This window comes from Ascaphus truei, chromosome 7, assembly GCF_040206685.1.
Source record: "Ascaphus truei isolate aAscTru1 chromosome 7, aAscTru1.hap1, whole genome shotgun sequence".
Lineage (NCBI taxonomy): Eukaryota > Metazoa > Chordata > Amphibia > Anura > Ascaphidae > Ascaphus > Ascaphus truei.
The window spans coordinates 23,580,402-23,606,561 of record NC_134489.1 but is presented as its reverse complement, the minus strand read 5'-3'; the positions used below and the strand labels follow the sequence as shown (position 1 = coordinate 23,606,561).

The 26,160-nt window shown below is 54.9% G+C and overlaps 1 protein-coding gene across 1 annotated transcript in view; it reads left to right on the top strand.

The window, feature by feature from the left end:
• The first annotated feature begins 347 nt into the window (after positions 1–347).
• The window catches only part of LOC142498812 (uncharacterized), a 59,843-nt gene continuing 34,030 nt past the window's right edge, over positions 348–26,160 (top strand). Inside the window, exon 1 of the mRNA XM_075607350.1 lies at positions 348–1,803. Within this exon, the coding sequence (XP_075463465.1) occupies positions 663–1,803 (1,141 nt within the window). The 5' untranslated portion in view covers positions 348–662. The remainder of the gene's footprint in view (positions 1,804–26,160) is intronic.

Genomic DNA, 26,160 nt, shown 5'->3' with positions numbered 1-26,160 from the left:
ACTGTATATATATGTATGTAGTGTTACATGGCTAAGTGCTGCAGATATACTTGCAGTGTGTGTGTGTGTGTGTGTGTGTGTGTGTGTGTGTGTGTGTGTGTATATATATATACTGTATATATATGTATGTAGTGTTACATGGCTAAGTGCTGCAGATATACTTGCAGTGTATGTGTGGAGCACCAAGAGCTCACAATCTAAACGCTCTGAGATGACTCTGCACCTGGATTATCCGGGTGTTATCTCAGGCTCTGTGCTCCAGCCCGGGCTTTGCTGCCTCCTCCTCTCTCTTCCCTCCCTCCCTCTCTCTTCTCCCCTCCCTCTCTCTCCTCCCCTCCTCCCTCTCTCTTCTCTCCTCCCCTCCTCCCTCTCTCTTCTCTCCTTCCCTCTCTCTCCTCCTCCTCCCCTCCTCCCTCTCTCCCTGTGTCAGTTTCCTGCGGGCTCTGCTCGTTGCTGTCCCGGTCACACATGCGGCTCCCGGCGGAGCTGCCCCCGGCTCTGCTCTTGGGGTGCCATTGGCAGAGGGGGTCCGACACAGCCGGCGAGAAGGGCTGAGAGAGACCCGTCCCCACCTCTCTATCCTCTAAAAATCCTTCTTGCTCTCCCCCCCCCTTCCTCCCCCCCGCTGCCCCCTCCGCAGGGGGGCGCTCTCCACCCTGGTCATGTATTTGCTGGACCCCTCGCCCCCCCCGGGGCGGCCGATGCAGAGGGGCGCCCCCCAGAGGAAGACCGTATACAGGATCTCGCTGACCCTGGTGAAGAAGGAGCTGCTAGGGGACACCCTGCTGGAGAAGTGCACAGAGGAGGAGGGAGAGGAGCTGGACACCTTCCCCCCTCACCCGGGGCTTAGGAACTTCAGGACCCGTAGTACTGGGCAGCTAGAGCTGGGCAGGCTCAGGGTGACCAGGAAAACCCAAGGGTGCCCCCTGGAGCTGGATGTGAGGGCGAGGGGGCAGAGAGAGGAGCGAGGATGCAGCAAGTCAGAGGAGGTGACACCTGGGGACAGGGTGTCCTGCCCTGGAGAAGCATCCTTGGACAGAGGGGGTGGCTCTGTCTGTGTCTTGGGGGAATCGTTGATGGGGCATAAAGATGGAGAAGACCCTAATTCTAGGAGCCCCCAAAATGTGCTTGGGGAGGGTCCCTGTCAGACAGAAGCGTTAACGGATTACAATATGACAGGGTGCCCTCATGGTGAGGGGGGCAGCCCAGCTACCTCAGGGGTTGCCCTGCAGGGGGCAGAGGAATGGGGTAAACCTGGAGCAGGGGGGGCCTGGGAGTCGGAGAAGAAGCACCCTAGTCTCCTGAGGAGGAGCTTCAGCTTCAGGCATTGGAATGGGGAACTAATGAAAATAAGGAGTCTGACCAGAGATAAACATCACAGAAGCTCCAGCTGCCTGAGTCACCAGGGGGGAGAAGCCAGGGTCCCCATTTCTGCCCCTATTTCTGCAGAGAAGAGGAACACCTTGGATGTAGGAGAGGTGTTGAACAAGACCGAACCCCTGTCTGACCTGGAAAGGTGGGAGAGGAGCAAAAGCAAGAACCGGACTCTGGATAACAGTGACCTCCACAAGCTGTCCGAGCAGCTGGAGCAGGACAGGAGGGGTCAGGAGCGCAAACTGCTCAGGTTCTTCAGTGGGATCTTTTCCAGGAAGGACGGGACCCTAGCTCCATTTACCAGCCCTGGGGGCAGGTCGCCCAGGACCAATACTTCCAGGTCCAGGGGCTACTTCAGCAGCCTGAAAAGGGCCTCGGCGGAAAATGTCCAGTCCAGCACCGAGAGCGTCAATGGATCCCCCTATAAAGGTACCATTTTTGTTTTCACCCATTTACTGCTGAGGGTCCTGCAAACCCAGTGTATGCAGGAGAAGAGGGCAGGTAGACTAGGGGTGGCCAACTCCACTCCTCAAGGGCCACCAACTGATCAGGTTTTCAGGATATCCCTGCTTCAGCACAGGTGGCTCAATTAGGGGGGGGGGGGTCAGTCTTTGATTGAGCCACCTGTGCTGAAGCAGGGATGTCCTGTAAGACCTGACCTGTTGGTGGTCCTTGAGGAGTGGAGTTGGTCACCACTGGCGAAGGAGTTCACAGGACTCTAGTTGGGAAGTCATGTAGATGACACCGGTAGGGCATTAGTTGGGTCTGTGCTGCATTGGACACCTTGTTTCACAGTGGCACAAGGTCTTCTATCCCCACATGACATGGTTACACCTTGGTGTTTGGGGGCCACACGCTCAACAGTGTAGCGACTTTTTGTTCCATATTACTTATTTATAAGGGGACAGCATTTCCCACCAGGCAGTACAATGGAAGCTGACCGTCTTGTGGGATTACCAGTGCGGCGGTGCCCCAGTTACATGTTATTGGGGTCCAGCAGTGCCAGGGTCCTTTCATAATATAAAGTACCGTGGTGCATGTCCAATCTTATTCTTGGCCAATTTTCAGGTTCTACCTCATAATTGCAGCAGGTTTTGGGGCAGTAGGGGCATGTTTTGAATCGCAGGTTCAGGTGACCCGACGGGAAATTGTATTCGTTATGTTTTGGCATTTTGTAGCTGCCTGGCGATAGTTATTGTGACTGAAGAGCCAGGAGGAGAAATATCCCCACTCTTTTATACTGACCAAGGGACCAATTAAAGTGAAAGAACTGGATAGAATTTCATGGGATGAGAATGTAGAAAGCAGAGAACTTTGGCCCCTTCCTGCCCTGAAGACTCTTAACCCTGTCACTGCCAGAGTTAGTGACAGACCCCCCTGGTAGCAGAGACTTTATCCTTTATACTCTCACCATCTGATACATGGTTTACACAAGGCAGCAAGTCACATTTTTACATAACCAACTGCATTGTTTAAGCTCTGTTCCTGTGATGTCCCATGCTGACAGCTGTGTGACATCTGTAAGCCTGTTCTGTGTTTGCGGAACCGTCAAGAATTCCCCAGGAAGGGATGTTCTTTTTGGATAACATGGGCTATAGACTCAGAGCCGTTGTAAAATACAGGTACAGTACAGTACAGGCAGTCCTCGTTTTACAACGAACGGCTTATCCAACGCTCTTACGACGCTTTGCAATGTTGTTTATGTGTATATATATATACACATCAACAACGTTGCAAAGCGTCGTAAGAGCATATATATAATATGTACTATATAATATTATACTATATAATATTATACTATATAATATTATACTATATAATATTATACTATATAATATTATATTATACTATATTATTTATTAGGTAATATTATATATATATATATATATATATATATATATATATAATACAGTATATACACTATATAATTTGTGTGTGCTGCATATCTTATTGCCTGCGTAAAATATTTGGTGTGTTTTAGTGTTAAAAATGCCTTCAGGAACGGAACCTTTCATTTAAACAGTGTTCCTATGGGAAAACGTGTTTCGCTTTACAACGTTTCGCTATCCAACGCCATTTTGAGTAACGCATTGTGTCGGATAACCGAGGACTGCCTGTACAGTCATTGAAGACGTAAGTGTATGTAAATATATTTATTGATAAACAGCATAATGTAAGTTTGGGGCTCCTTCACATAACTATTAACACTGTGTATATATAATTGTTTTTATATAGCGCTGCCAATATACAGGCATACCCCACTTTAAGGACACTCACTTTAAGTACACTCGCGAGTAAGGACATATCGCCCAATAGGCAAACGGCAGCTCACGCATGCACCTGTCAGCACGCCCTGAACAGCAATACTGGCTCCCTACCTGTACCGAAGCTGTGCGCAAGCGGGGAGACTATAGAGCCTGTTACACATGCGTTATTTATATCAGTTATGCACGTATATGGCGATTGCAGTACAGTACATACATCGATAAGTGGGGAAAAGGAGTGCTTCACTTTAAGTACATTTCCGCTTTACATACATGTTCCAGTCCCATTACATACATGCTCCGGTCCCATTACATACATGCTCCGGTCCCATTACATACATGCTCCGGTCCCATTACATACGTTGATGCCGGGTATGCCTGTACAGAGCGCCCTACAACATGACAATAAGGAGGTAAATGCAGAAAACAACAAACGCAAAGATTTACTTGTGAAAAATAAAATACAAAAGTCATAAGTGACACAGTGACTTATAGTGAAATAGTGCGTATATGGATATAAAATACAATAGAAAAGTGAAAAATATCAAATGTATTTTTATGATGACTAGTAGAAATGCAACTCTGCGCGGAAATAGTGTTTTCAGGCATCAAAATAGGATAGCGTTACATACAGAGTAGATGAGGTTGATAAAAGACATGTCCATCAAGTTCAACCTATGCAACATTTAGACAGATACTTTGTCCTATATTTGTATTTACAGTATATTTATCCAGGCGAAGACAAACAAAAACCCCAGTGACATATCAGCTAATGATATCTCATAAGGGGGAAAATGTTGTCAATCCGATTTACTCCCTGTATCAACATCCTGCTCATGTTGACTTATTTGGTATATAGTAGAATAGGCAAAGCACCAGGCTACCCGGGGATGTGGAAGTAAATAATCGCAATTGAAATCAGAGAATCCAAAAATAACTTGGAACAAAGAGTAAAATGAAAATAAATAAATAACACAAATAGGGGCTTTCCCCCGCACATGTTCCAATGCAGGCGCATAGGGAGAAAATCTCTTGATCGTCGTACAATTCAGATGTTAGAGGCTTCGCAGAACCTCCGATATGTGGAAGGGAGAGGCAAAGATGGTGCAAAAACGTTGGTATTGAAATAGATGAAAGAAGTAATGCACATACAGCAAGCAGATCGATTACATCATCACAAAGGAGGAAAACGCCGAATCCTGCTGGGATCCGGCTCTCCGGCTGCTCAGCTGGTGTTCTGGGACCCGTGCGGTTCGATGACATCACAGCTGCACCGGAGTGTAGCAGGAAGTGAAGAGTCCGTTCGCCTGGGGACCAGGGCTGTCTTCCGCTCTAACAAACGGGCTCTTTGTGAGAGAGTGAAACGCGCAGGGTGCCTTGGACTATCACAAGGAGCCCGTTTGTTAGAGAGGAAGACCGCCCTGGTCCCCGGCGAACGGGTTCTCCCTTCCTGCTACACTCCGACTGCAGCTGTCATGTCATCGGGCCGCACGGGTCCCAGAACGCCAGCTGAGCAGCCGGAGAGCCGGATCCCAGCAGGATTCAGCGTTTCTCCTCTTTTTGTGACTCTGTGTAGTCAAACTGCGCCTGATATCTGGCTTTCTGTATGCGCATTACTTCTTTCATCTACGTTGATGCAGAGATTTTATCTCTCTGCGCCTGCAAAACTCTTGGCGCACGTGAGGGGGAAACCCCCTATTTGTATTTTTATTTTTACTTTTTGTTCGAAGTTTTTTCTTCTTCTTTGCTCTGTTGTTTTTTTTACTTTCATACCCCCTGGTAGTCTTGCGCTTTGTCTATTCTACTGCTAATAGGAGGAGTATACATGACGCACCATGCAATGTGACGGGTAAATTACAACATAAGGCTATAGGAGACCCTGCCCCACAGAGCTAACAATCAAAGTGTAACGTTGGGAGCCTTGCAGACATGGGAGTAATAAAAGGCATCATTAGACATTGGAGTTTGTAACAGGGCTTCCGCAGCATGGCGCGGTTTGGGAACGTTGGCCGGATTTAGAAAACCGCCGCCCCATGGCACTTACATACGCCGTCCGCCTCCTTTCTGCCGCCCTCCTCGTCCCAATTGGCAGCGTCAAATGACGCCGCGGACGTCACATGGCGTTTCGTTGCCATGGTAACGCGACATCACTTGACTCCGCGGCGTCACGCTGCCGTGGCAACGAGAAACCGCGTGACGCCACGTTGGTGACGTTCGCGACACTGCAAATCAGAAGGAGTAGGACGGGGCCAGCAAGGAGGCGCCCAGCATGTGTAAGAGACTTCCCGTCAGGCCCGAGAGCGCGGCAAATATATTGGGGGGGGGGGGGGAGGGGGACATTTTTGCTGCCCCCAAAATGTTGCCGCCCCAGGCCTAACGGGAAATCTGCCACTGATTAGGAGTGATACTATATTCTTGTTCTTTATTCTTATATTGTTCTAGCAGTGTACCGAATGAGACACAAACATTGGTTAAACAAGGAAACACTAAATATGAAAGTCCCGGCTACAGACATGGATGGAAACGGAGTGGTAGCGTTGGCTTTGCAGAGAAGAGAGCTGTAGCGAGTAGCTTGCGATCTAAGGCTGCGTCCAGGGTTGCAGCAGCCGTGCGGAGGCGCGCTGAGGGAAAGCGGGTGCTATCCCTGGCCTTGGATAGCGCGCCGTCGGGGGGCGGGCCAGTGACGTCACGGAGCTGGTTCGCCCTCATTGGGCGAACTGCTCACGTGACCGGCCCAGCGCTCCCTTGAGCGCTTGAAACTAAAATTTGGATAAGACCTACGCTTCCGCACGCTTGCGGAAGCGTGCGCGAGCCCCTGCTTAAGCCGCTCTCATTGCGGCTGCAGGGGCTCACTGGTACGCGAGAGCGCGCCTCAGCACGGGTCAGCACCTAAGCGCTGACCATGCCCGAGGCCTGAGTTGTATGGTGGGAGCCATTGAAAAACAATAGGAGTGTGAATGAGAAACCCGCAGTTGGTGAGGGTGGTGCAGGTCTCGGCATCTTCCCGGCCTCTATCATGGTTTCCCGACGACGTGGATTTTCCGTGGGCATTTGAGGACCGGGAACGGAGACTTGTACTGTGCTCAGGGTTTGCTCCAATTCCCCGTGTAACCCTCAGGATGAAGGTGGTTTCTTTGTAATGTGGGTTACTGGGTCACCCCAGCTGCTGCTTGTAATTGGCCGTGACAGCTTTTCTTCGAGAGACACCAGCCGTTCTGTACCTGGTTACTGGAGATGCCTCGCGTCCGATGGCGCAGAGTGACTCTCTATGCCCATTAGACGCAGTATATACTGGAACAGCAATGAAGGGGCAGCCGCGTCACATCATCACTGATGGCCTTTCATGCTTTAAGATGGCGTTTGATTAGCGAGGCTAATAAAGAGAAGTGGGAGAAATGCCCATTGCGCAGTATTAAACTCGGGCGGCGCTTGTTGCGGGGTCATGTCTAATTTGGCCACGGATGCTGGGGCGATATCCAGGTTGCAGTGATCGGGAACTGCATTACATGACAATTTGCAGTGGAGACCAAAGGCCAAATATACTAAGCAGTGCTATACCATAAGACAGGGGCACTCAACTCCAGTTTTCAATACCCTCCCACCCGTCCCCCCAACAGGTCAGATATCCCAGCACAGGTGGCTCAATCGGTCCCTGCTTCAGCACAGATGGCTCAATCAGAGGCTCACTCTTTGACTGAGCCTCTGATTAAGCCTCCTGTGCTGAAATTGGGATAATCTGACTTGTCGGGGGGGCTTGAGACATAAGACACCTTCCTGGGTGTGGGAGACCACTTACCTACTCGCTTAAATGGGCCGTATGGTGCCTTTCAGCACCGGATGGCGTCTTGCAGCAAAGCACCATTTTGTAAATATGGGCTCAAATCTCTGGAACGGCAATTGAACATCAATGCGCTTTGAAATGACTAAATTGCAGGAGGGTTTTTCACAACATGTGAGTACAGACGGCACCTATAGCGACCTGCATAACAAAGGAGTGTACACACTGCGGGATTAGGGTGAGATGGGACATGAGCGTGCTTGCAGAGCACAGGGGGAGATGGAACAGGCCCTGGGAACCCTCTGCCTTTTGGTTTGAAGAGCTGGCGAGGAATATAAGCAGGCTCAGAAGTGCCCGGGATTAATGAAGCAGGATGGAAGTGCTGGTGGGATTGGAGGAAAGTCGCCCGGGGCCACACGCTGGTAGTGTAACCACAACTGAAGGCTCCTGGCAGGAGGCGGGTCCCCCCGGGCTGGTATGCGGAGAATGCGAAAAATCTGGTGCAGCCGCAGCTCCCCGCGCCAGAACCTGCGTCACGTTCTGAGCTTCACCCAGCGCCGGGCACAGGTTGTGATGGAAGAGGGGCATATTTATAGTGCTGGGGGGGAAATACACAGTGTGAAACATAGGGACAGGCTCATCAAACTCCGATGTGGGGTATTGCAACCCCCAATCCAGCGTGAAAACATCAGCTCAGGGTGTGATACCCAACATCACGGTGTGTGTGTGTGTGTGTGTGTGTGTGTGTGTGTATGTGTATATATATATATATATATATATATATATATATATCACGGACACCCTCTGTAGGATACGTAACACTTGGTGTACAGCTATTTCCTAAATGCTATATATATAGATATACATATAGACAGTGTTCGACAAACCTATACATTTGCTCGCCCCGGGCGAGTGGATTTAACCCCCGGGCGAGTAAATATTGGCCCAAGCAGCACACGTTTGGTACTAGGTGGCGAGTAGATTTTTTTGTGTGGCGAGTAGATTTTTTGGTGATTTGTCAACCACTGCATATAGATATATATAGATATACATACATACACACACATATATGTTTGTGTATGTATTTCTATATGTATATATTTATGGTCCTTGTATATTAAATATTACTCTTAATTTACAATTTTTATCCTGGCTATATACTTATAATATATACTGTGTGTGTGTGTGTGTGTGTGTATATATATATATATATAATATATATATATATATATAAATATACGTATAATATTTGCCAGGCTGCTGTTTTCAGAGCTTCTTTATAACTTTATTCTGATTGTGCGCACACGCACACACGGTATGGGCATCAGGCTTTCCCTGGGAAAGCTATGAAACACGCCTGTGTGTAGTTAGTCACAGACAGATATATGATAAAGAGGCCGGGAGAGAGACGAGACTGTAAGTAGAGTCTGTAAATAGATTGGAAAATGGAAAGCGTGACCCATGTCACCCCATTCAGTGGAGGTCTTCTGCATCATACCCGCAGATAGGACCCCCTCCCCCCCTGCCCGGCAGGAAGGTCAGACTGTTCTGTATCAGGTCACAGGGGTTTAGGGATGAAAATAACGCAGCGCTTTAACACACGGCAGTTTTTACAAAATGTTACTATTTTTTCCTGCAGCGCCTTCAGACATAATCGGGTTTCACTCCAGACTTGGGGGGAGTTTGGCTATAGTACAAAAGAAGGGGGGGGGGGGCACGTATAGGGCTAATGCACAATTTAACCCATTCACTGCAATGCATTGCTGGCCTCTCTGGCTTCCAAACTGGTAACCCTGTTGTAATGCGCGCCGCTTAACTGCGCCAAACGTCACGTGGCGGCAAACCTAGGTGGTTTGATACAGACCCGGGCGTGTCTCCCGGCACGCGGGCAGCGGGTAGGCAGAGAAGGCGAGAACTCTGGTGCCGCAGGAAACGGCGTCAGCATTACTTGGCTTTGGAGGTTGTATCTCCCTGCAATGCGCTGGTGGCCCTTCTGGCAGTCACGAAGTTAAACTAGAGCTGTTAATTTTGTGGTTGATTTTGTAAAATGCCAACATATGCTGCAGCGCGGTACAATGGGGGTGCAGTGATATACATGAAATAAGCACAAACAGATACACAAGGTAATAAGGCTCCTGCTCCTAAGAGCTTACAATCTAGAGCAGGGGTAGCCAACTCCAGTCCTCAAAAACTTCCAGAGGGTCAAGTGTTTGAGCCACCTGTGCTGAAGCAGGGATATCCTAATCAGTGGCTTAGTCTTTGACTGAGCCACTGATTGAGTCACCTTTGCTGAAGCATGGACTGATTGAGCCACCTGTGCTGAAGCAGGGACATCCTGAAGACCTGACCTGTTGGTAGCTCTTGAGGACTTGCGTGTGCTACCCCTGTTCTATAGCAGTGTTTCTCAGACAGGGTGACTATGGCTAACCATAAGGGTGCCTATGGCTAACCATAAGGGTGCCTATGGCTAACCATAAGGGTGCCTATGGCTAACCATAAGGGTGCCTTGTGGAAAAGAGAATGACAATGTTGTTGCAGGGTGGGAACTCAGGGCTGCAGAGTTTTGCTGCCCCACTGACTCCAAGGGAATTTATTGCCAATAAACCACGTTTTCATTTTATTTAATATAGTAGCCAAACATGACTTTTACAGTGGCATTTCACTAATGTGTCATTACATTTACAAGCGGCAATTATGAGAACACAGTCATTGGTGGTGTAAAATTATATTGTAATTGAATACTTATTTAGCGTTCCCACCCCAGTTTTATTGGAACGTCAACAAATGGGACAATTGGTAAAATTCTGGGGTGCTTCCCAAATGGGATGTTGTCACCTAGAGGATCTGTCCTGCGTGCATGTATGACCATGAAAGACACGGCTGCACACTGATGACACAATACAGAATCTGCAGTCTGACGGGAGGGCACTGTCCAACAGTAATGTACAGTAAGGGAGTAACAGGGCAGAACCCCTGTCTAAATGGGCTTCCATAGAAAGCCTGTATTGGTCTGAGGAATCCAGCAGGGAGCTGGTTAATTGCTGCTTGAGACAATTAACCAGTCTTCACCTGGCTCATGAGACTGGTAGAGAAGTCTCCTGCTTGAGCTGCAGGGGATTTCTTGGGCACAGAGGGACTGTGTTGCCAGCAAGAGTCTAACAGAAACATTGTCTTGAGCCCAGAAGGACTGTGCTGCCTGGAAGACACCAGGAACCAGACCTTTCCAGGGCACAGCTGACCCTGGAACCCGCCAGAGGGTGGCCCGTCAATGGACATTGACATAAAGCGCCCCCTGCTTACCAGTACCTGTTTGGGGTCATAGTTTGGAAAGAGGCTTATCCTCCCAGCCCTGCAGAGAGGGACCGGGAAAGTGATTTCGCCCTTACAAAAATAAATAAGCATCCGATCCCTTTGTATTTCCTTAAACGGTATTGTTTAACGTGACCGGCTGAATAGAAGCCACGGTTTAACCCCCCCCCCCAGATCTGTGTCCCTGGTGGTACCTCTGCACACGTCTCTCACAGGGCAGCATAGCAACCTTTTCCTCCAAAGCCAATTGGGAGTTTAGGGGAAAAGCCAGGCCACCCCGTACAGGCTTTCTCACCCCGATTTCACATGTAATAATCAGTCTAATAAAATGGTTACAGCGTTAGATTTAGCAGCGCACAGATTCGCTCCCTACACCCCGCACATTACCGGCATCATCGTGTAAGGAAAGGGTCAGAGCCGGGCATCGCGGGACTGGACCTCATAATGTTTCGGGAGACAAACCCTTCCTCAGATTTGGGATAGGGTCCGAGGAAGGATTTGGTCCCACAATGCTGTTCGGTCCCCGGCTCGGGTTCTTGGTGAGAGAGGGTTGCGCTATAATGCAGGGGCGGCCAACGCCAGGCCTCAAGGGCCACCAACAGGTCAGGGTTTCAGGGTATCCCTGCTTCTGCACAAGTGGCTCAACCGGAGACTGGGCCACCTACACTGAAACTAGGACTGATAGAGCCACCTGTGCTGAAGCAGGGGTATCCTGAAAACCTGGGCTGTTGGTGGCCCCTGGAGGACAGGAGTTGATCACCCCTGCTATAATGTGGGTGGCAGGCAGGTGTGGGTATAATGAACCCCGCTTCTCTATGAGGTCAGTGTAACCCAACAAAGTCCTTCGCCTGGCACACAAGGGGTTAATTGTGTTTAATTTCTAATTGGGTTTCCCAAATCTGTTAACCTATTCGTTGCCAGGGAGCATTGCCTTGCTGGTCTCTGGCAGTGAATAGGTTAAGGGCTTCCCTTGGCTCCCGTCTCGCACAGGAGGATACAATCCAAACCACATGTGACGTGCGTTGCTAGCCAGGAGAGGGCTTCTCGTGCGGGGAACGTGCCCAGGGAGATGTCACAAGTGCAGATTTCATGGGTCCCCTTCCAAGCCTCCATCACAATGTCCTCTACCGCAGGGGGGCTCAACTCCCGTCCTCAAGACCCCCCAACAGGTTAGGGTTTCAGGATATCCCTGCTTCAGCACAGGTGGCTCAATCAATCCCGGCCTCAGCACAGGTGGCTCAATCAGTCCCAACTTCAAGCACAGGTGGCTCAATCTGTCCCTGCTTCAGCACAGGTGGCTCAATCTGTCCCTGCTTCAGCACAGGTGGCTCAATCTGTCCCTGCTTCAGCACAGGTGGCTCAATCAGTGGCGCAGTCTCCGACTGCGCCACTGATTGAGCCACCTGTGCTGAAGCTGGGATATCCAGAAATGCTGACCTGTCGGGGGCTCCTGAGGGCTGGAGTTGAGCCCCACCTGTTCTACAGCTTGGTTTCAGAAATACGCAATAGCCCTTCTAGCTTTATCTGGGTGAGGGGGCCCTGGCATATCCGGGGCTGTGCAGGGACCTACTGAGGCAGGATCGCATCGCCCGTCGGGCGTTTTAACTCCCACGCACTGTTCTGTATTCCGCCTGCAGAAAGGTTTATTAGCCCCTGTGCAAGGGGAGCACAGCCGTGTGTGTGTATATCTATTTCTCCAAAGAGGCTGAAGCTCATGCACTGTTCCCCATCTGCCCGCATCATGACCAAAGCAACAGGAAACAATCAGTTAGACTGGTTCCATCATGCAAAGGATGCTGGGAGCAAAGTCATCAAATGATATTGGTTCGCAAGTATTTTTCAGAAGGGGGAAGAGATGTCAGCGTGAGCTCACGAACGCCGTTTACAGTTGTTTTCATTGGCCTGTTGGTGTCCTGACGACGTACCTGGTACTTGTGTGTTTTTAGGGTTGCTGACCGCCTGATGGAGCAGCTATCCCAATGGGAACGGAAAGCCAGCTCCCTCCGCTGACTTTCTCCTGAGCCTGGGGCCTGGCTGTGCCATGGATTTTGTCTTCTTGATGGTTGGAATATTAAATTGAAGCTCTCTCTGAGCCAGTTGCAGCCTAAAGATTAGCGAGATAGCCACAGAAGCGCGAGATGAAGAAAATCATGTTTTTTTATTTTTTTTTTAAACTAGAAAAAAACGAAGTTGTTGGGGCGTATTTTTAACCTAAAATTTCCAGAGGGTAAAATACTTCTAACTGTTGCTACAGGTAAAGGCCCCAATGGGTCAATTTGTATCGAGTTTGCATTATATAAAGGCCCTCGGGATGTCGTATCTTCTCAAGCGTCTATAACATTCCACATTATGCTATGTATTAAATATTCTCAAGTTCAGGCCCAAAAGCCTAACTTCAGCAAATTCCCCAGAATAGGGAATTACATACAGGCTGCTTCAGTTAGAAGTCTCTAAACCAGGACTGGCCAACTGCAGTCCTCAAGGACCAGCAACAGGTCAGGTTGGCTTAATCGCCTGAGCCACTGATTGAGCCACCTGTGCTGAAGCAGGGACCAATTTGAACCACCGGTGCCGAAGCAGGGATATCCTTTAAATCCTGACCTGTTGGTGGCCCTTGAGGACTAGAGTTGGCCACCCCTGATATAAATTATGCAATAGTGTTGCAGTAATTGGGCAGTTCTTAGAAGATTGGCAATGGCGGACATATTTATCAGACCCTACAAAAATATTTTTACCCCAATGTGCCTGCGTGTGTGTGTGTGTGTGTGTGTATATATATATATATATATATATATATATATATATATATATATATATATATATATATATATATATAGAAGCCGCAATCAAATCACCCTTGTGTGATTAGATAATCAGTTAACCAGAAGTCAAGGTAAAAGGTAACCCTCTGGTGGTGCTACCGACCCAAGGGAATAATATGACTAAAAAGGAGGGAGAGTAGGGTCAAAAAGGTGCACTCAAATGCTGAATTATGAAAAATAGAAATGAACTTTATTAACAAAGAGTTAAAAAATTATACTCTTTGTTAATAAAGTCCATTTCTATTTTTCATAATTCAGCATTTGAGTGCACCTTTTTGACCCTACTCTCCCTCCTTTTTAGTCATAATATATATATATATATATATATATATATATATATATATATATATATAAATAAAAATATATATAAATATGAAACCTGCTGGAGGATTTGACAGTGACGTGTGTCAGGACAGCAGGTGCACACGCGGAGAGCTCTTTTCCAGGCCGAAGAAGCAGATCTAAGTGGTAGTTGGGGTGGGATAAGGTCCAGCATCTGGAGGTGGGGGGGTTGATGTACCTCTCACATGGAAGACCCCAGTGTCAGAGCCGTGTCTGTGTCCAGCTGTGCTGCTGCTGATTGGGGGCTGGCTGGAATTAAGGTCCCTTACAGTATTAAACAGAAGGGGTTTGGTATTGGGGACCTTCTGTCCTCTCGGGGACAGATACATTATTACCTTTCTTTTCCTGTGTTTGTACCTGCAAATGGTATCGTGACGCCAGGGCAGAGCCTGCGATGTGTACCATTTTGTGTGTGTGTGTGTGTGTGTGCGACATTGTACTCTACGTTTACTTCTATCAGACGCATGTAGTGCTTCCGGAACTACCATTTACACAGGCCCTGCACTCCACTGGCCCTTACACACACAGGCCCTGCACTCCACTGGCCCTTACACACACAGGCCCTGCACTCCACTGGCCCTTACACACACTGCATAACCAACGCCTCTATTTATACTTAGAACGTTAATAAATTGAGTAGCAGAAGTCTCGCTCCCCCGCTCTCAGGCCCTACCATCCTCTCTTCTCCCTCCACCCCACACACACCGCCTTACCTGGTATTTATATACAGAATAGCTACAGCGCGTACATGGGCAGTGCCAGCCTCCCCTTCACACACACTGCCTAACCTGGCATTTATATACAGCACAGACACTGGCAGTGCCAGCCTCCCCTTCACACACGCTGCCTAACCTGGCATTTATATACAGCACAGACACTGGCAGTGCCAGCCTCCCCTTCGCACACGCTGCCTAACCTGGCATTTATATACAGCACAGACGCTGGCAGTGCCAGCCTCCCCTTCACACACACACTGCCTAACCTGGCATTTATATACAGCACAGACGCTGGCAGTGCCAGCCTCCCCTTCACACACACTGCCTAACCTGGCATTTATATACAGCACAGGTACAGCACATACATGGGCAGTGCCAGCCTCCCCTTCACACACACTGCCTAACCTTGCATTTATATACAGCACATACACTGGCAGTGCCAGCCTCCCCTTCACACACGCTGCCTAACCTGGCATTTATATACAGCACAGACGCTGGCAGTGCCAGCCTTCCCTTCACACACGCTGCCTAACCTGGCATTTATATACAGCACAGACACTGGCAGTGCCAGCCTCCCCTTCACACACGCTGCCTAACCTGGCATTTATATACAGCACAGACGCTGGCAGTGCCAGCCTTCCCTTCACACACACTGCCTAACCTGGCATTTATATACAGCACAGACGCTGGCAGTGCCAGCCTTCCCTTCGCACACGCTGCCTAACCTGGCATTTATATACAGCACAGACACTGGCAGTGCCAGCCTCCCCTTCACACACACTGCCGAACCTGGCATTTATATACAGCACAGACACTGGCAGTGCCAGCCTTCCCTTCACACACACTGCCTAACCTGGCATTTATATACAGCACAGACACTGGCAGTGCCAGCCTTCCCTTCACACACACTGCCTAACCTGGCATTTATATACAGCACAGACGCTGGCAGTGCCAGCCTTCCCTTCACACACGCTGCCTAACCTGGCATTTATATACAGCACAGACACTGGCAGTGCCAGCCTCCCCTTCACACACACGCTGCCTAACCTGGCATTTATATACAGCACAGACACTGGCAGTGCCATCCTCCCCTTCACACACGCTGCCTAACCTGGCATTTATATACAGCACAGACGCTGGCAGTGCCAGCCTCCCCTTCACACACGCTGCCTAACCTGGCATTTATATACAGCACAGACACTGGCAGTGCCAGCCTTCCCTTCACACACAGATACACTGCCAAACCTGGCATTTATATACAGCACAGACACTGGCAGTGCCAGCCTTCCCTTCACACACACACTGCCTTATTTGGCATTTATATACAGCATAGACACTGGCAGTGCCAGCCTCCCCTTCACACACACTGCCTAACCTGGCATTTATATACAGCACAGACACTGGCAGTGCCAGCCTCCCCTTCACACACACTGCCTAACCTGGCATTTATATACAGCACAGACGCTGGCAGTGCCAGCCTCCCCTTCACACACGCTGCCGAACCTGGCATTTATATACAGCACAGACACTGGCAGTGCAAGCCTCCCCTTCACACACACTGCCTAACCTGGCATTTATATACAGCACAGACGCTGGCAGTGCCAGCCTTCCCTTCACACACGCTGCCTAACCTGGCATTTATATACAGCACAGACACTGGCAGTGCCTGCCTTCCCTTCACACACGCTGCCTAACCTGGCATTTATATACAGCACAGACACTGGCAGTGCCAGCCTCCACATCACACACACACTGCCTAACCTGGCATTTATATACAGCACAGACACTTGCAGTGCCAGCCTCCCCTTCACACACACTGCCTAACCTGGCATTTATATACAGCACAGACGCTGGCAGTGCCAGCCTTCCCTTCACACACGCTGCCTAACCTGGCATTTATATACAGCACAGACACTGGCAGTGCCAGCCTCCCCTTCACACACGCTGCCTAACCTGGCATTTATATACAGCACAGACACTGGCAGTGCCAGCTTTCCCTTCACACACGCTGCCTAACCTGGCATTTATATACAGCACAGACACTGGCAGTGCCAGCCTCCACATCACACACACACTGCCTAACCTGGCATTTATATACAGCACAGACACTTGCAGTGCCAGCCTCCCCTTCACACACACTGCCTAACCTGGCATTTATATACAGCACATACACTGGCAGTGCCAGCCTCCCCTTCACACACAGATACACTGCCAAACCTGGCATTTATACACAACACAATTACATTATATGCAGCAGCAGTGCCAGCCTCTCTAACACACACTGCTAGACCTAGCATTTATACACACCATCGATACAGTTTCAGACACACACACACACACACACACACACACACACACACACACACACACACACACACACACACACACACACACACACACACACACACACACACTGCCAAACCAGACATGTACTGTACACACAATAGATTAAGCCTGGGCAGGGGCAGTGCCAGCCTCCCCCTCTCACCCCCTCCACTTCCGCACGGTGTGCAGCACATTGTGCGGTGGCTTGTGCTGTCCTGTTTATTAGGTCTCCCCATCTCTCTGGTAACCCGCGTCCTCTCCTGTTACAGGGACTCTGAAGGAATACTTGGTGAGCAGCTGTGGGAGACGGCCCGTGCATGAACATGTCCCGTCACTTCACCCCTTCAGTGCCGGGGAGACGAGCTGCACCATGCAGTGTGGAGCTGGGCCTCCTTGTGTATGTGCAGGACCCCTCGGCACTGAAGCAGTTAAAGAGACCGGCAGAGTTTCCGGGGGCCCCTGGGGACGGTGGAATTTATGATTCAATATGTGGCACGGGAAAGCCAAAAAATGGCAACGTTCGAAATGACTCAATGCCGAAAATGGTGAAATCATGTCGGCTTTTTCTCCTGGCAAGTGCAGCAAGCGAGCGAAAGGGGGAGCGGGGTGCGGCGAACGCTCCCAGGATAATGCACCTTGCTGTGCAATGCCCCCCCCGGCAGGGAAGGGGTTAAAGGAGTTCCTGGCACAAGGTTTCGGAGATGCACCCGGGAGAATTCTCCCTGGGACGCGCGCCAGCCTTGTGTACACAGTCTGTGTACAGGGACTTGCTGGGATTGCATACACCATGACCTCACAAGTCGGTGTCGCCCGTCACAAAAATTCGCACGGGCTCCTCCTCGGAGGAGGTGGGATCAAGGGAAGACGGCAAAGTGACCAAGCTAGAAGCCGGGGGGTCACCGCGCGGTGAGCAGGGTGATGCCGAGAGCCGCGGGTTCTCTTGATTTTCTAATCCGGTTTCGCCGTGGTTACAGGCGCGCGCCCCTCTCCTTACTTTCCTCGTGCGTTATACGCGCGCACATTCCTTCACGCTGCTGGGTTTTTCATTTACAATGATTAAGTAATTAGTGAAGTTGCCGGCTGATCCGTCCTCCTGTGATCGACCGGGCGAAGATTCGACTCGGGGGGGGGGGGGAGGGTTCACTAAATGGCGGCAGAGGAGTGTTGATTCAGTATGTGTGACTTTGTAAATGGTTGCTATAGAAACAAAAAAGGCTTGTTACATTATAATACAATCAAAATGTCACTCAGATTTTGTTTAAAAAAAATGGTTTTCTCATAGCACAGAACGGATTTATTTAAAAAACACATGTAGGATACGGCTTGGGCTGCAGCTTCAGGAGGATGAAGTAGTCCTGCATTTCAGCACTGTACCACTGCTTTTGTACCACTGCTTTTTAAAATTATTGTTTTTTTTTACAAATGTATCACTGGAAGCCCTATTTAAAGTCGCCTTTACCCGTCGTTGCTGCCACACCCGATGTCTGTCCTTTTTTATTCCCGAGTCCTGAGCTGTATAAGAGAACAATGTGAAATCGCGGGTTTGAGGCGTACGTTTCCCCCTCTGCTATCCTGGCATTGTGGCCGGTGCTATGAAGAATAAACTACGGCTAGGTCCCCGCCTCCTGCTGCAGCGCCGCTTCCCACCTTGCCCGACGCGTTGCGCAACCAGATTTCTCCGAAGACAGGAAATCTGTGCTCACAACTTGCGACGGAGAGCTGGCCACGCCCCCCGGCGGGTTCAGCCATTGAGGGTGAAGCTGCCGGGTGACGTCATGGCTGCGCACCCCTCCCCCCCCCCCCCCCCCCCGTCTTTCCCCCTGCAGCTCACCGCAGACCGGGGATCTCGGCTGCACGGGCCCCAGCCTGGCGCCTAAAGTGGAGGAGTCTGGGAAATAAGGCGGATTTCCACAGGATGTTTCCTCTCTGTACCCCAAATTGCAGGACTGTGGATGTTGGAAAGCTGTGAGTTGTACACTTGGGTGCAACATTAATCTGGCTTCTTTTTAGGCCCTGTCCACCAGGGGCGGCCAACTCCTGTCCTCAAGGGCCAGGTCAGGTTTTCTGGATATATCTGCTTCAGCACACGTGGCTCAGTCAGTTGACTGAGCCGACTGTGCTGAAGCTGGGACTGATTGAGCCACATGTGCTGAAACTGGGGCTGATTGAGCCACCTGTGCTGAAGCAGGGATATCTTGAAAACCTGACCTGTTGATGGCCCTTGAGGACGAGTCGGCCCCTCCTGCTGTTGCTGCTGGGCAGTATTTCCTGGTTTTAATCTCCGAACACCTCGTAACACTTTTTATTTGAAGCCCCGGGGTCGGGATGCGGGGCCGCGTTTCTCCCACACTGTATAAATGGGAACAGCAGCTCCCCGGCCTCCGAAACGGGAATCGCCAGCAGCTCCCCGGCCTCCGAAATGGGAATCGCCAGCAGCTCCCCGGCCTCCGAAATGGGAATCGCCAGCAGCTCCCCGGCCTCCGAAATGGGAATCGCCAGCAGCTCCCCGGCCTCCGAAATGGGAATCGCCAGCAGCTCCCCGGCCTCCGAAATGGGAATCGCCAGCAGCTCCCCGGCCTCCGAAATGGGAATCGCCAGCAGCTCCCCGACCTCCGAAATGGGAATCGCCAGCAGCTCCCCGACCTCCGAAATGGGAATCGCCAGCAGCTCCCCGGCCTCCGAAATGGGAATCGCCAGCAGCTCCCCGACCTCCGAAATGGGAATCGCCAGCAGCTCCCCGGCCTCCGAAATGGGAATCGCCAGCAGCTCCCCGGCCTCCGAAATGGGAATCGCCAGCAGCTCCCCGGCCTCCGAAATGGGAATCGCCAGCAGCTCCCCGACCTCCGAAATGGGAATCGCCAGCAGCTCCCCGGCCTCCGAAATGGGAATCGCCAGCAGCTCCCCGGCCTCCGAAATGGGAATCGCCAGCAGCTCCCCGGCCTCCGAAATGGGAATCGCCAGCAGCTCCCCGACCTCCGAAATGGGAATCGCCAGCAGCTCCCCGGCCTCCGAAATGGGAATCGCCAGCAGCTCCCCGGCCTCCGAAATGGGAATCGCCAGCAGCTCCCCGGCCTCCGAAATGGGAATCGCCAGCAGCTCCCCGACCTCCGAAATGGGAATCGCCAGCAGCTCCCCGGCCTCCGAAATGGGAATCACCAGCAGCTCCCCGGCCTCCGAAATGGGAATCGCCAGCAGCTCCCCGACCTCCGAAATGGGAATCGCCAGCAGCTCCCCGGCCTCCGAAATGGGAATCGCCAGCAGCTCCCCGGCCTCCGAAATGGGAATCGCCAGCAGCTCCCCGGCCTCCGAAATGGGAATCGCCAGCAGCTCCCCGACCTCCGAAATGGGAATCGCCAGCAGCTCCCCGGCCTCCGAAATGGGAATCGCCAGCAGCTCCCCGGCCTCCGAAATGGGAATCGCCAGCAGCTCCCCGACCTCCGAAATGGGAATCGCCAGCAGCTCCCCGGCCTCCGAAATGGGAATCGCCAGCAGCTCCCCGGCCTCCGAAATGGGAATCGCCAGCAGCTCCCCGACCTCCGAAATGGGAATCGCCAGCAGCTCCCCGGCCTCCGAAATGGGAATCGCCAGCAGCTCCCCGACCTCCGAAATGGGAATCGCCAGCAGCTCCCCGGCCTCCGAAATGGGAATCGCCAGCAGCTCCCCGACCTCCGAAATGGGAATCGCCAGCAGCTCCCCGGCCTCCGAAATGGGAATCGCCAGCAGCTCCCCGACCTCCGAAACGGGAATCGCCAGCAGCTCCCCGACCTCCGAAATGGGAATCGCCAGCAGCTCCCCGGCCTCCGAAATGGGAATCGCCAGCAGCTCCCCGGCCTCCGAAACGGGAATCGCCAGCAGCTCCCCGACCTCCGAAATGGGAATCGCCAGCAGCTCCCCGACCTCCGAAATGGGAATCGCCAGCAGTTCTGCGACCACATTGGCAAAGGAACTGGATATTGCCTGGCTGCTCCGGTGAGTGGTCGGGGACGTGGGAGAGCTCTGGGAATATACACTTTCCTCCGAGCGGTTTGATACCGAGGACGTGGATAAGTGGTCAGGAGTGGCCAACCCCCCAGTCCTTAATGGCCACCAGCAAATCAGGTTTTCAGGATATCCCTGCTTCAGCACAGGTGGCTCAGTCAATGACCTGAGGGATGTCGTTACAAGCTGACCTGTTGGTGGCCCTTGAGGACTAGAGTTGACCAGTCCTGTTTTAGAAACCGCAGCTTCTTGGAGCTTCCAAAGATGGCTTCTTCAGCTTGTGTAAAATGTGACATTGTGACGTGGCTTCATCGGCATTGAAATACAGTTATTTTCAGGGGCACCTGTGGCCTTCAGAAGTGACCTTTTGGCCTGCGACCCGTGTGGGGTGTATCTGTGCTCTGCGGGCAGCCCTGGGATTAATCCTGTGGTTCCTCGCGCTGCCTGGAGTGTGAGTCACAGAATTGTTACACAGTGTCAGGTTCCTGCTCTGTGCAGAGGCACTTCCAGAGGCGGCCGGGGTGTGCAGAGGCACTTCCAGAGGCGGCCGGGGTGTGCAGAGGCACTTCCAGAGGCGGCCGGGGTGTGCAGAGGCACTTCCAGAGGCGGCCGGGGTGTGCAGAGGCACTTCCAGAGGCGGCCGGGGTGTGCAGAGGCACTTCCAGAGGCGGCCGGGGTGTGCAGAGGCACTTCCAGAGGCGGCCGGGGTGTGCAGAGGCACTTCCAGAGGCGGCGGCCGGGGTGTGGAGAGGCACTTCCAGAGGCGGCCGGGGTGTGCAGAGGCACTTCCAGAGGCGGCCGGGGTGTGCAGAGGCACTTCCAGAGGCGGCCGGGGTGTGCAGAGGCACTTCCAGAGGCGGCCGGGGTGTGCAGAGGCACTTCCAGAGGCGGCGGCCGGGGTGTGCAGAGGCACTTCCAGAGGCGGCGGCCGGGGTGTGCAGAGGCACTTCCAGAGGCGGCGGCCGGGGTGTGCAGAGGCACTTCCAGAGGCGGCCGGGGTGTGGAGAGGCACTTCCAGAGGCGGCGGCCGGGGTGTGCAGAGGCACTTCCAGAGGCGGCCGGGGTGTGCAGAGGCACTTCCAGAGGCGGCCGGGGTGTGCAGAGGCACTTCCAGAGGCGGCGGCCGGGGTGTGCAGAGGCACTTCCAGAGGCGGCGGCCGGGGTGTGCAGAGGCACTTCCAGAGGCGGCGGCCGGGGTGTGCAGAGGCACTTCCAGAGGCGGCGGCCGGGGTGTGCAGAGGCACTTCCAGAGGCGGCGGCCGGGGTGTGGAGAGGCACTTCCAGAGGCGGCGGCCGGGGTGTGGAGAGGCACTTCCAGAGGCGGCCGGGGTGTGCAGAGGCACTTCCAGAGGCGGCCGGGGTGTGCAGAGGCACTTCCAGAGGCGGCCGGGGTGTGCAGAGGCACTTCCAGAGGCGGCCGGGGTGTGCAGAGGCACTTCCAGAGGCGGCCGGGGTGTGCAGAGGCACTTCCAGAGGCGGCGGCCGGGGTGTGGAGAGGCACTTCCAGAGGCGGCCGGGGTGTGCAGAGGCACTTCCAGAGGCGGCGGCCGGGGTGTGCAGATGCACTTCCAGAGGCGGCCGGGGTGTGCAGAGGCACTTCCAGAGGCGGCCGGGGTGTGCAGAGGCACTTCCAGAGGCGGCCGGGGTGTGCAGAGGCACTTCCAGAGGCGGCGGCCGGGGTGTGCAGAGGCACTTCCAGAGGCGGCGGCCGGGGTGTGCAGAGGCACTTCCAGAGGCGGCGGCCGGGGTGTGCAGAGGCACTTCCAGAGGCGGCCGGGGTGTGGAGAGGCACTTCCAGAGGCGGCGGCCGGGGTGTGCAGAGGCACTTCCAGAGGCGGCCGGGGTGTGCAGAGGCACTTCCAGAGGCGGCCGGGGTGTGCAGAGGCACTTCCAGAGGCGGCGGCCGGGGTGTGCAGAGGCACTTCCAGAGGCGGCCGGGGTGTGCAGAGGCACTTCCAGAGGCGGCGGCCGGGGTGTGCAGAGGCACTTCCAGAGGAGGCGGCCGGGGTGTGCAGAGGCACTTCCAGAGGCGGCGGCCGGGGTGTGGAGAGGCACTTCCAGAGGCGGCGGCCGGGGTGTGGAGAGGCACTTCCAGAGGCGGCCGGGGTGTGCAGAGGCACTTCCAGAGGCGGCCGGGGTGTGCAGAGGCACTTCCAGAGGCGGCCGGGGTGTGCAGAGGCACTTCCAGAGGCGGCCGGGGTGTGCAGAGGCACTTCCAGAGGCGGCCGGGGTGTGCAGAGGCACTTCCAGAGGCGGCCGGGGTGTGCAGAGGCACTTCCAGAGGCGGCCGGGGTGTGCAGAGGCACTTCCAGAGGCGGCGGCCGGGGTGTGGAGAGGCACTTCCAGAGGCGGCCGGGGTGTGCAGAGGCACTTCCAGAGGCGGCGGCCGGGGTGTGGAGAGGCACTTCCAGAGGCGGCGGCCGGGGTGTGCAGAGGCACTTCCAGAGGCGGCGGCCGGGGTGTGCAGAGGCACTTCCAGAGGCGGCGGCCGGGGTGTGCAGAGGCACTTCCAGAGGCGGCCGGGGTGTGCAGAGGCACTTCCAGAGGCGGCCGGGGTGTGCAGAGGCACTTCCAGAGGCGGCGGCCGGGGTGTGGAGAGGCACTTCCAGAGGCGGCCGGGGTGTGCAGAGGCACTTCCAGAGGCGGCCGGGGTGTGGAGAGGCACTTCCAGAGGCGGCGGCCGGGGTGTGGAGAGGCACTTCCAGAGGCGGCCGGGGTGTGGAGAGGCACTTCCAGAGGCGGCGGCCGGCGTGTGGAGAGGCACTTCCAGAGGCGGCCGGGGTGTGCAGAGGCACTTCCAGAGGCGGCGGCCGGGGTGTGCAGAGGCACTTCCAGAGGCGGCCGGGGTGTGGAGAGGCACTTCCAGAGGCGGCCGGGGTGTGCAGAGGCACTTCCAGAGGCGGCCGGGGTGTGCAGAGGCACTTCCAGAGGCGGCCGGGGTGTGGGGAGGCACTTCCAGAGGCGGCCGGGGTGTGGAGAGGCACTTCCAGAGGCGGCCGGGGTGTGCAGAGGCACTTCCAGAGGCGGCCGGGGTGTGGAGAGGCACTTCCAGAGGCGGCCGGGGTGTGGAGAGGCACTTCCAGAGGCGGCCGGGGTGTGGAGAGGCACTTCCAGAGGCGGCCGGGGTGTGGAGAGGCACTTCCAGAGGCGGCGGCCGGGGTGTGGAGAGGCACTTCCAGAGGCGGCGGCCGGGGTGTGGAGAGGCACTTCCAGAGGCGGCCGGGGTGTGGAGAGGCACTTCCAGAGGCGGCCGGGGTGTGCAGAGGCACTTCCAGAGGCGGCGGCCGGCGTGTGGAGAGGCACTTCCAGAGGCGGCCGGGGTGTGCAGAGGCACTTCCAGAGGCGGCGGCCGGGGTGTGCAGAGGCACTTCCAGAGGCGGCCGGGGTGTGGAGAGGCACTTCCAGAGGCGGCCGGGGTGTGCAGAGGCACTTCCAGAGGCGGCCGGGGTGTGCAGAGGCACTTCCAGAGGCGGCCGGGGTGTGCAGAGGCACTTCCAGAGGCGGCCGGGGTGTGCAGAGGCACTTCCAGAGGCGGCCGGGGTGTGCAGAGGCACTTCCAGAGGCGGCGGCCGGGGTGTGCAGAGGCACTTCCAGAGGCGGCGGCCGGGGTGTGCAGAGGCACTTCCAGAGGCGGCGGCCGGGGTGTGCAGAGGCACTTCCAGAGGCGGCGGCCGGGGTGTGGAGAGGCACTTCCAGAGGCGGCCGGGGTGTGGAGAGGCACTTCCAGAGGCGGCGGCCGGGGTGTGCAGAGGCACTTCCAGAGGCGGCCGGGGTGTGCAGAGGCACATCCAGAGGCGGCCGGGGTGTGCAGAGGCACTTCCAGAGGCGGCCGGGGTGTGCAGAGGCACTTCCAGAGGCGGCGGCCGGGGTGTGCAGAGGCACTTCCAGAGGCGGCCGGGGTGTGGAGAGGCACTTCCAGAGGCGGCCGGGGTGTGGAGAGGCACTTCCAGAGGCGGCGGCCGGGGTGTGCAGAGGCACTTCCAGAGGCGGCGGCCGGGGTGTGCAGAGGCACTTCCAGAGGCGGCGGCCGGGGTGTGCAGAGGCACTTCCAGAGGCGGCGGCCGGGGTGTGCAGAGGCACTTCCAGAGGCGGCGGCCGGGGTGTGGAGAGGCACTTCCAGAGGCGGCGGCCGGGGTGTGCAGAGGCACTTCCAGAGGCGGCCGGGGTGTGCAGAGGCACTTCCAGAGGCGGCGGCCGGGGTGTGGAGAGGCACTTCCAGAGGCGGCCGGGGTGTGCAGAGGCACTTCCAGAGGCGGCGGCCGGGGTGTGGAGAGGCACTTCCAGAGGCGGCGGCCGGGGTGTGGAGAGGCACTTCCAGAGGCGGCGGCCGGGGTGTGCAGAGGCACTTCCAGAGGCGGCGGCCGGGGTGTGCAGAGGCACTTCCAGAGGCGGCCGGGGTGTGCAGAGGCACTTCCAGAGGCGGCCGGGGTGTGCAGAGGCACTTCCAGAGGCGGCCGGGGTGTGCAGAGGCACTTCCAGAGGCGGCGGCCGGGGTGTGGAGAGGCACTTCCAGAGGCGGCCGGGGTGTGCAGAGGCACTTCCAGAGGCGGCCGGGGTGTGCAGAGGCACTTCCAGAGGCGGCCGGGGTGTGGAGAGGCACTTCCAGAGGCGGCCGGGGTGTGGAGAGGCACTTCCAGAGGCGGCGGCCGGGGTGTGGAGAGGCACTTCCAGAGGCGGCGGCCGGGGTGTGGAGAGGCACTTCCAGAGGCGGCGGCCGGGGTGTGGAGAGGCACTTCCAGAGGCGGCAGGGGTGTGCAGAGGCACTTCCAGAGGCGGCCGGGGTGTGGAGAGGCACTTCCAGAGGCGGCGGCCGGGGTGTGGAGAGGCACTTCCAGAGGCGGCCGGGGTGTGCAGAGGCACTTCCAGAGGCGGCCGGGGTGTGGAGAGGCACTTCCAGAGGCGGCGGCCGGGGTGTGGAGAGGCACTTCCAGAGGCGGCCGGGGTGTGCAGAGGCACTTCCAGAGGCGGCGGCCGGCGTGTGGAGAGGCACTTCCAGAGGCGGCCGGGGTGTGCAGAGGCACTTCCAGAGGCGGCCGGGGTGTGCAGAGGCACTTCCAGAGGCGGCCGGGGTGTGCAGAGGCACTTCCAGAGGCGGCCGGGGTGTGCAGAGGCACTTCCAGAGGCGGCCGGGGTGTGCAGAGGCACTTCCAGAGGCGGCGGCCGGGGTGTGCAGAGGCACTTCCAGAGGCGGCCGGGGTGTGGGGAGGCACTTCCAGAGGCGGCCGGGGTGTGGAGAGGCACTTCCAGAGGCG